General features: G+C 55.6%; 1 protein-coding gene across 1 annotated transcript in view; it reads left to right on the top strand.

The window, feature by feature from the left end:
* The first annotated feature begins 6,307 nt into the window (after window positions 1–6,307).
* LOC144949521 (hepatocyte nuclear factor 4-gamma-like) overlaps window positions 6,308–9,961 on the top strand; it is a 30,251-nt gene continuing 26,597 nt past the window's right edge. The window contains exons 1-2 of the mRNA XM_078879445.1: window positions 6,308–6,428; window positions 6,581–6,619. Of these exons, the coding sequence (XP_078735571.1) occupies window positions 6,308–6,428; window positions 6,581–6,619 (160 nt within the window). The remainder of the gene's footprint in view (window positions 6,429–6,580; window positions 6,620–9,961) is intronic.

The raw sequence follows: 9,961 nt of genomic DNA, 5'->3' as shown, positions 1-9,961 counted from the left end.
AGCGCCCCAAAATTACCTTACAACCTTTGGAATACCTTATGCCAGAAAAAGTGTGTTGACCAGTGTTATCGTTGCAAGGTGTTAGGTGTGCGATGTGCATTTTGGGGTAGGGGGGGGATTTGAGGTTGACCCCCCCCCGGATGAATGACGTGGCAGTGACGTAGCAGTGACGTTGCACGAGCGTGGATGACGTTGCAGTGACGTGGCAGTGACGTTGCACGAGCGTGGATGACGTTGCAGTGACGTGGCAGTGACGTTGCACGAGCGTGGATGACGTTGCAGTGACGTTGCACGAGCGTGGATGACGTTGCAGTGACGTGGCAGTGACGTTGCACGAGCGTGGATGACGTTGCAGTGACGTTGCACGAGCGTGGATGACGTTGCAGTGACGTTGCAGTGACGTGGATGAGCTCGGGAGGGAGGCTGCTCGTGGCTGACTTTTGCCACGTGGCCAGAAGATGGCAGCACGATCATGGATTCATGAATCCATCCGTGCGACCCGGAGCTTTGAGTGGCTTATAGCACGTGGGAGCAGGGAAAACGGGGCACACAGCTGTATGTCGTGCGGCAGAGTGCAGGGTGCTGTGCCTATAGTGCATGGGGCTGTGTGCGGGGTGCATGGCACTGTGCCAATAGTGCAGGGTGAGGAGTGGTGGGTGCAAAGTGCAGGGTGAAGGGTGTTGCTGTGTGCAGGGTGTTGCTGTGTGCAGGGTGTTGCTGTGTGCAGGGTGTGCTGTGTGCAGGGTGTTGTGTGTGCAGGGTGTTCTGTGTGCAGGGTGTTGCTGTGTGCAGGGTGTTCTGTGTGCTGTGTGCTGTGCAGGGTGGTGCAGGCTGCAGGGTGTGCTGTGTGCAGGGTTGTGCAGGCTGCAGGGTGTTCTGTGTGCAGGGTGTTGCTGTGTGCTGTGTGCAGGCTGCAGGGTGTTGCTGTGTACTGTGCAGGGTGTTGCTGTGTGCAGGGTGTTGCTGTGTTCTGTGTGCAGGGTGTTCTGTGTGCAGGGTGTTGCTGTGTGCAGGGTGTTCTGTGTGCAGGGTGTTGCTGTGTGCAGGGTGTTGTGTGTGCAGGGTGTTCTGTGTGCAGGGTGTTGCTGTATGCAGGGTGTTGCTGTGTGCAGGGTGTTGTGTGTGCAGGGTGTTGCTGTGTGCAGGGTGTTCTGTGTGCAGGGTGTTGCTGTGTGCAGGGTGTTCTGTGTGCAGGGTGTTGCTGTGTGCAGGGTGTTCTGTGTGCAGGGTGTTGCTGTGTGCAGGGTGTTGTGTGTGCAGGGTGTTCTGTGTGCAGGGTGTTGCTGTGTGCAGGGTGTTACTGTGTGCAGGGTGTTACTGTGTGCAGGGTGTTGCTGTATGCAGGGTGTTGCTGTGTGCAGGGTGTTCTGTGTGCAGGGTGTTGCTGTGTGCAGGGTGTTCTGTGTGCAGGGTGTTGCTGTGTGCAGGGTGTTGTGTGTGCAGGGTGTTCTGTGTGCAGGGTGTTGCTGTGTGCAGGGTGTTCTGTGTGCTGTGTGCTGTGCAGGGTGGTGCAGGCTGCAGGGTGTTGCTGTGTGCAGGGTGTTACTGTGCTGGGTGTTCTGTGCTGGCTGCAGGTTGTTACTGTGTGCAGGGTGTTACTGTGTGCAGGGTGTTACTGTGTGCAGGGTGTTGCTGTGTGCAGGGTGTTACTGTGTGCAGGGTGTCACTGTGTGCATGGTGTTGCTGTGTGCAGGGTGTTACTGTGTGCAGGGTGTTACTGTGTGCAGGGTGTTACTGTGTGCAGGGTGTTGCTGTGTGCAGGGTGTTGCTGTGTGCAGGGTGTTGCTGTGTGCAGGGTGTTACTGTGTGCAGGGTGTTGCTGTGTGCAGGGTGTTACTGTGTGCAGGGTGTTCTGTGTGCAGGGTGTGCTGTGTGCAGGGTGTTCTGTGCTGGGTGTCGCGGCCTCGGGGGCGAGGTGACGCGGTTATGGCCATGGGGTTCAAAGTCCTCGCTCTGTCGTAATGCGAGCCGCGGGGTGGGGGGGCGGGAGGGTGGGGGGTGAGGTGGGTGGGTCGGTTTGGGGGGGGGGGGTGAGGTGGGGGGGTAGAAATCCGCGGAAGCTCCACGTTCTCGTTGTCTCCCCCCAAATTATACTCTGGCATGTTGAGGTTGTCCGTACTCTGTGGGGAAAGACAACAATCACAGGCGCACGTACGTGCACACACACACCTGTACACACACACACACGTGTACACACACACACACCTGTACACACACAAACACGTGTACACACACACACACAAACACCTGTGTACACACACACAAACACGTGTACACACACATATACGTGTACACACACGTGTACACACACACATATACGTGTGTACACACATGCATGTATGTGTACACACACACACGTGTACACACACACACGTGTACACACACGTGCACAAAGACAAATATCCCCCTTATAGCCTCACCAGACTGATGGGGCAAGTGCTGTTAGCGAGTAGCTCTTACTAAGGCCGGCACGGCACGCAAGGTAGAGGATGGCAAACACCACGCCCGGCCGCCTTTGTCTCCCCCCCCCCACCCCGGAGTGGCAATGTTTACACATCTCTGCACCAGGGAACTAATTTGAGGCCGAGTCGACCTAGAGGGGGAGGGCCCTAGACCGGTTCAGCTGACCGCGAGGTGAGTGTCAGGGTGAGTGTACCTGGAAGGGAGGGGGGGTGAGGAGAGAGGCGAGTGGTGAGCGGGGTGAGGGGTCAGGTGAGTGGTGAGGGGCGCGAGTGGTGAGGCGAGTGGTGTTGGTTGGTCGCCGTGAGCGGGAATGGAACTCGCGTCGCCGGGTGCGTTGGGGCAGCGCGCTCACCACTGCGCCCACCGCTCCCCCCCCCCAACACACAAAGACAAAGACCCCCCGTGTAGCCTTAACAGACTGTAGGGGCAAGTGCTGTTAACGAGCAATTACGAAGGCCGGAACGTTACACGAGGAGGTGGATGGTCAGTGGCGATGTTTACACACCGCACCAGGTACTCATTTGAGGCTGAGTCCACCTAGGGGAGGCCCGGGACCGGTTCAGATAATTGTCACTGGTGTTGGCCGTGAGCGGGAATCGAACAGGTTCGTAGCGCAGCGCGCTAACCGCTATACAACCGCACCCCACAGACACACACACGCGCGCACACACGCGCACACGCACACACACGCGCACACACGCAGACACACACGCACACACGCGCACACACGCACACACGCACGCACACACACACGCACACACGCACACACACACAAACACGCACACACACACAAAAACATGCACACACACACACGCGCGCACACACACGCACACACACACACGCGCACACACACACGCGCACACACACACGCACACACGCACACACACACACAAAAACATGCACACACACACACGCGCACACACACACGCACACACACACACGCGCACACACACACACACGCGCACACACACACACGCACACACACGCACACACGCACACACACACACACGCGCACACACACACGCACACACGCACACACGCGCACACACACACACACGCACACACACACGGCACTGGCTTGACACACGTGGGGTGAGGGGGGCGTGAGGGGGGTGGTGGGGGTTGACCCTGGGGGTGTTACTGGGGGGGGGGGGAAGTAACTTTTCGGTGATGTTTGGGAAAAGCGTAGATCGAAGCAACACGGGTACCGGTCGTGTGATCACTCACCAACACTCACCCTGACACGGCCATCACTCACCATCACTCACCAACACTCACCGTCACACTCGCTCGCCGTTAGAGTCACACGAACTCACCGTCACTCGCCCTCACACCTGCAATCACACTCACCAACTCGCACTCACCCCCCTTGCTCATGTACACCCCTCTACTCACCGTCATTCAAACTCACCCTCACCACGCAGGCTCGCCCTCACACTTACCCTCATTCAAGCTAGTCCACCCTCTCACTCACCCTCACACTCCCTCGCACTCACCAACACTCGCGACAATTACACTCACCCATTCACTCACCGTTCACTCACCCGTTCACTCACCCGTTTACTCACTCATTCACTCACCCATTCACTCACCCGTTCACTCACCCGTTCACTCACCCGTTCACTCACCCATTCACTCACCCATTCACTCACCCGTTCACTCACCCGTTCGTTCACCCGTTCGGTCACCCGTTCACTCACCCGTTCACTCACCCATTCACTCACCCATTTACTCACCCGTTCACTCACCCGTTCATTCACCCGTTCGGTCACCCGTTCACTCACCCGTTCACGCACCCGTTCACTCACCCGTTCACTCACCCATTCACTCACCCATTCACTCACCCGTTCACTCACCCGTTCACTCACCCGTTCACTCACCCGTTCACCCACCCATTCACTCACCCATTCACTCACCCGTTGACTCACCCACTCACCCATTCACCCATTCACTCACCCATTCACTCACCCGTTCACTCACCCGTTCACTCACCCGTTCACCCACCCATTCACTCACCCATTCACTCACCCGTTGACTCACCCACTCACCCATTCACCCATTCACTCACCCATTCACTCACCCATTCACTCACCCGTTGACTCACCCACTCACCCATTCACCCATTCACTCACCCATTCACTCACCCACTCACCCATTCACCCATTCACTCACCCATTCACTCACCCGTTCACTCACCCCCGCGCTCGCTCGACTCGCATGGCCGGGGTGAGCAGGCCCCATCGGCAGGCATCACTAGTGGCCGAGTGTGTAAGAAGGGGTGAGGTGAGGGGTGAGTGTCTCTAAGTGGTGATGAGCAGAGTGAGGGGAGCGTACGTCTCAAAGGGGTGAGCATTCGGGTTCGGCGAGTGATATTGGGTGGTGATGGTTAGGTGGCGAGGGTTAGGTGGTGTAGGTGAGCGTCACTGTGAAGTGATCGGTGAGGAGTGTCCCTGGGGGTGAGGAGAGAGGTGAGTGAGGTAAGATTGTCCCTGGGGGGTGAGGTGGAGATTGTTTTGACGGGCCGAGTTTGGAATTAGGTGAGGAGCAAGGTGAGCGATCCCTGGAGGGTGAGGCAAGCAGCGGGGTAAAAGGTGAGGAGGCGAGGCAAAGTGGTGAGGCGAGTGGTGAGCAGAGTGGTGAGGGGAGTGGTGAACAGAGTGGTGAGGCAAGTGGTGAGGCAAGTGGTGAGGCGAGTGGTGAGGGGAGTGGTGAGGGTAGTGGTGAGGCGAGTGGTGAGGGGAGTGGTGAGGCAAGTGGTGAGGGGAGTGGTGAGGGTAGTGGTGAGGGGAGTGGTGAGGCAAGTGGTGAGGCAAGTGGTGAGGCAAGTGGTGAGGGGAGTGGTGAGGGTAGTGGTGAGGGGAGTGGTGAGGCAAGTGGTGAGGTGAGTGGTGAGGCAAGTGGTGAGGCAAGTGGTGAGGGGAGTGGTGAGGGGAGTGGTGAGGGTAGTGGTGAGGCGAGTGGTGTGGGGAGTGGTGAGGCAAGTGGTGAGGGTAGTGGTGAGATTAGTGGTGAGGGGAGTGGTGAGGCAAGTGGTGAGGTGAGTGGTGAGGCAAGTGGTGAGGCAAGTGGTGAGGGGAGTGGTGAGGGGAGTGGTGAGGGTAGTGGTGAGGCGAGTGGTGAGGGGAGTGGTGAGGCAAGTGGTGAGGGGAGTGGTGAGGGGAGTGGTGAGGGGAGTGGTGAGGGGAGTGGTGAGGGGAGTGGTGAGGGTAGTGGTGAGGGGAGTGGTGAGGCAAGTGGTGAGGCAAGTGGTGAGGTGAGTGTTGAGGCAAGTGGTGAGGCAAGTGGTGAGGCAAGTGGTGAGGGGAGTGGTGAGGGGAGTGGTGAGGGTAGTGGTGAGGCGAGTGGTGAGGGGAGTGGTGAGGCAAGTGGTGAGGCAAGTGGTGAGGGGAGTGGTGAGGGTAGTGGTGAGGGGAGTGGTGAGGCAAGTGGTGAGGCAAGTGGTGAGGTGAGTGGTGAGGCAAGTGGTGAGGCAAGTGGTGAGGGGAGTGGTGAGGGGAGTGGTGAGGGGAGTGGTGAGGGGAGTGGTGAGGGTAGTGGTGAGGGGAGTGGTGAGGCAAGTGGTGAGGCAAGTGGTGAGGTGAGTGGTGAGGCAAGTGGTGAGGCAAGTGGTGAGGGGAGTGGTGAGGGGAGTGGTGAGGGGAGTGGTGAGGGGAGTGGTGAGGGTAGTGGTGAGGGGAGTGGTGAGGCAAGTGGTGAGGCAAGTGGTGAGGGGAGTGGTGAGGGTAGTGGTGAGGGGAGTGGTGAGGCAAGTGGTGAGGTGAGTGGTGAGGGGAGTGGTGAGGCAAGTGGTGAGGGGAGTGGTGAGGGGAGTGGTGAGGCGAGCCGGGCGAGCAGCAGGAGGAGGATGCGCCTGTCGCCACGTCTCACCGCGGACATCATGTCCGACTTCCCCGCCCTCGACCCCGATTTCTCGCGTCTCATGGAGTTTCACGGGGACCAGCAGCAGGGCGTGGGGTCCCCTCACGGTGAGACCCCCAACAGGGACCCCTCTCAGCAACCCCCTTCCTCCCCCCCCCCTGATGGACCTCACGGATACTGCCTCCCTCACCCCTCTATCTTCAGGGGTCTCACAGAGGGGTTCTGGGGACCCGCTTTGGGACCGAGTGCGTCTCCTCAGGAACCTCACAGAGGGGTTCTGGGGACCTGTTTGTGTCCAGTGAGACCGAGTGACTCTCTTCAGGAACCTCAGAGGGGTTCTGGGGACCTGCTTTGGGACCGAGTGAGTCTCTTCAGGAACCTCACAGAGGGGGGTTCTGGGGACCTGTTTGTGTCCAGTGGGACCGAGTGACTCTCTTCAGGAACCTCAGAGGGGTTCTGGGGACCTGCTTTGGGACCGAGTGAGTCTCTTCAGGAACCTCACAGAGGGGGGTTCTGGGGACCTGTTTGTGTCCAGTGGGACCGAGTGAATCTCTTCAGGAACCTCAGAGGGGTTCTGGGGACCTGCTTTGGGACCGAGTGAGTCTCTTCAGGAACCTCACAGAGGGGGGTTCTGGGGACCTGTTTGTGTCCAGTGGGACCGAGTGAATCTCTTCAGGAACCTCAGAGGGGTTCTGGGGACCTGCTTTGGGACCGAGTGAGTCTCTTCAGGAACCTCACAGAGGGGGGTTCTGGGGACCTGTTTGTGTCCAGTGGGACCGAGTGAGTCTCTTCAGGGACCTCACGGAGGGGTTCTGGGACCTGCTTGTGTCCAGTGGGGCCGAGTGAGTCTCTTCAGGGACCTCACGGAGGGGTTCTGGGACCTGCTTGTGTCCAGTGGGGCCGAGTGAGTCTCTTCAGGGACCTCACGGAGGGGTTCTGGGACCTGCTTGTGTCCAGTGGGGCCGAGTGAGTCTCTTCAGGGACCTCACGGAGGGGTTCTGGGACCTGCTTGTGTCCAGTGGGACCGAGTGAGTCTCTTCAGGGACCTCACGGAGGGGTTCTGGGACCTGCTTGTGTCCAGTGGGGCCGAGTGAGTCTCTTCAGGGACCTCACGGAGGGGTTCTGGGACCTGCTTGTGTCCAGTGGGGCCGAGTGAGTCTCTTCAGGGACCTCACGGAGGGGTTCTGGGACCTGTTTGTGTCCAGTGGGACCGAGTGAGTCTCTTCAGGGACCTCACGGAGGGGTTCTGGGACCTGCTTGTGTCCAGTGGGACCGAGTGAGTCTCTTCAGGGACCTCACGGAGGGGTTCTGGGACCTGCTTGTGTCCAGTGGGGCCGAGTGATCCACACCGCGATGTTTAGAGACGAGTGGGCGATGTTACAGATGGGCGAGTGATGTTATAGGCGAGTGGTGTGTGTTGAACACGTAGGAGGAAATGAGCTCGAGTGTGGGTGCTGCGTGGATTGTTACAATGACAGGATCTATAGAGTTGGTGGCGGCTTAGAGAGGCATTCATCCAGCAGTGGATAGACCATTGATGATGGGTAAGAAGTGACTTGTGAGTGACACGACGTCTTACTAAAGCGTTGTTCATGTCCAACCATCGTTCGGAGAGTGACGTGATGGCAAACCTCCCCCCACTTCACACAGACACTTTCAACCCTACTTTTAATGTATCTATGCATGTTGAACTTCTTTCGCACCGTACGTAGCCAACCCGTGCCAATCGGAGGTGCGGGGGAAGGGCAACAAACTAGCGCACGCAATAAGCAGCGCTGAATAAATTGTTGATCTAGATGTGCATAGAGGTGAGCGAGCGATGTTACATATGAGTGATGTTAAAGGTGATGTTACAGGTGAGTGAGTGATGTTATAGGTGAGTGAGCGATGTTACGAGTGATGTTAGAGGTGAGTGATGTTACGAGTGATGTTAGAGGTGAGTGATGTTAGAGGTGAGTGATGTTACAGGTGATGTTACAAGTGAGTGAGTGATGTTACAGGTGAGTGAGTGATGTTACAGGTGAGTGAGTGATGTTACAGGTGAGTGAGTGATGTTACAGGTGAGTGAGTGATGTTACAGGTGAGTGAGTGATGTTACAGGTGAGTGAGTGATGTTACAGGTGAGTGAGTGATGTTAAAGGTGATTGATGTTACAGGTGAGTGAGTGATGTTACAGGTGAGTGAGTGATGTTACAGGTGAGTGAGTGATGTTACAGGTGAGTGAGTGATGTTACAGGTGAGTGAGTGATGTTCCGAGTGATGTTGAAGGTGATGTTACAGGTGAGTGAGTGATGTTACAGGTGAGTGAGTGATGTTCCGAGTGATGTTGAAGGTGATGTTACAGGTGAGTGAGTGATGTTACAGGTGAGTGAGTGATGTTCCGAGTGATGTTGAAGGTGATGTTACAGGTGAGTGAGTGATGTTACAGGTGAGTGAGTGATGTTCCGAGTGATGTTGAAGGTGATGTTACAGGTGAGTGAGTGATGTTAAAGGTGAGTGAGTGATGTTATAGGTGAGTGAGTGATGTTACGAGTGATGTTACAGGTGATGTTACAGGTGAGTGAGTGATGTTATAGGTGAGTGAGTGATGTTATAGGTGAGTGAGTGATGTTATAGGTGAGTGAGTGATGTTATAGGTGAGTGAGTGATGTTACGAGTGATGTTACAGGTGATGTTACAGGTGAGTGAGTGATGTTAAAGGTGAGTGAGTGATGTTATAGGTGAGTGAGTGATGTTATAGGTGAGTGAGTGATGTTAAAGGTGAGTGAGTGATGTTATAGGTGAGTGAGTGATGTTACGAGTGATGTTACAGGTGATGTTACAGGTGAGTGAGTGATGTTAAAGGTGAGTGAGTGATGTTATAGGTGAGTGAGTGATGTTATAGGTGAGTGAGTGATGTTATAGGTGAGTGAGTGATGTTATAGGTGAGTGAGTGATGTTATAGGTGAGTGAGTGATGTTATAGGTGAGTGAGTGATGTTATAGGTGAGTGAGTGATGTTATAGGTGAGTGAGTGATGTTATAGGTGAGTGAGTGATGTTATAGGTGAGTGAGTGATGTTATAGGTGAGTGAGTGATGTTATAGGTGAGTGAGTGATGTTACGAGTGATGTTAAAGGTGATGTTACAGGTGAGTGAGTGATGTTACAGGTGAGTGAGTGATGTTCCGAGTGATGTTGAAGGTGATGTTACAGGTGAGTGAGTGATGTTAAAGGTGAGTGAGTGATGTTATAGGTGAGTGAGTGATGTTATAGGTGAGTGATGTTATAGGTGAGTGAGCGATGTTACGAGTGATGTTAGAGGTGAGTGATGTTACGAGTGATGTTAGAGGTGAGTGATGTTACAGGTGATGTTACAAGTGAGTGAGTGATGTTACAGGTGAGTGAGTGATGTTACAGGTGAGTGAGTGATGTTACAGGTGAGTGAGTGATGTTACAGGTGAGTGAGTGATGTTACAGGTGAGTGAGTGATGTTCCGAGTGATGTTGAAGGTGATGTTATAGGTGAGTGAGTGATGTTACAGGTGAGTGAGTGATGTTAAGAGTGATGTTGAAGGTGATGTTACAGATGAGTGAGTGATGTTACAGGTGAGTGAGTGATGTTATAGGTGAGTGAGTGATGTTACAGGTGAGTGAGTGATGTT

Source organism: Lampetra fluviatilis, chromosome 54, assembly GCF_964198595.1.
Source record: "Lampetra fluviatilis chromosome 54, kcLamFluv1.1, whole genome shotgun sequence".
NCBI classification, from domain to species: domain Eukaryota; kingdom Metazoa; phylum Chordata; class Hyperoartia; order Petromyzontiformes; family Petromyzontidae; genus Lampetra; species Lampetra fluviatilis.
Note: the sequence above shows the minus strand (reverse complement) of the source record. Positions and strands in the feature narration are given on the sequence as shown.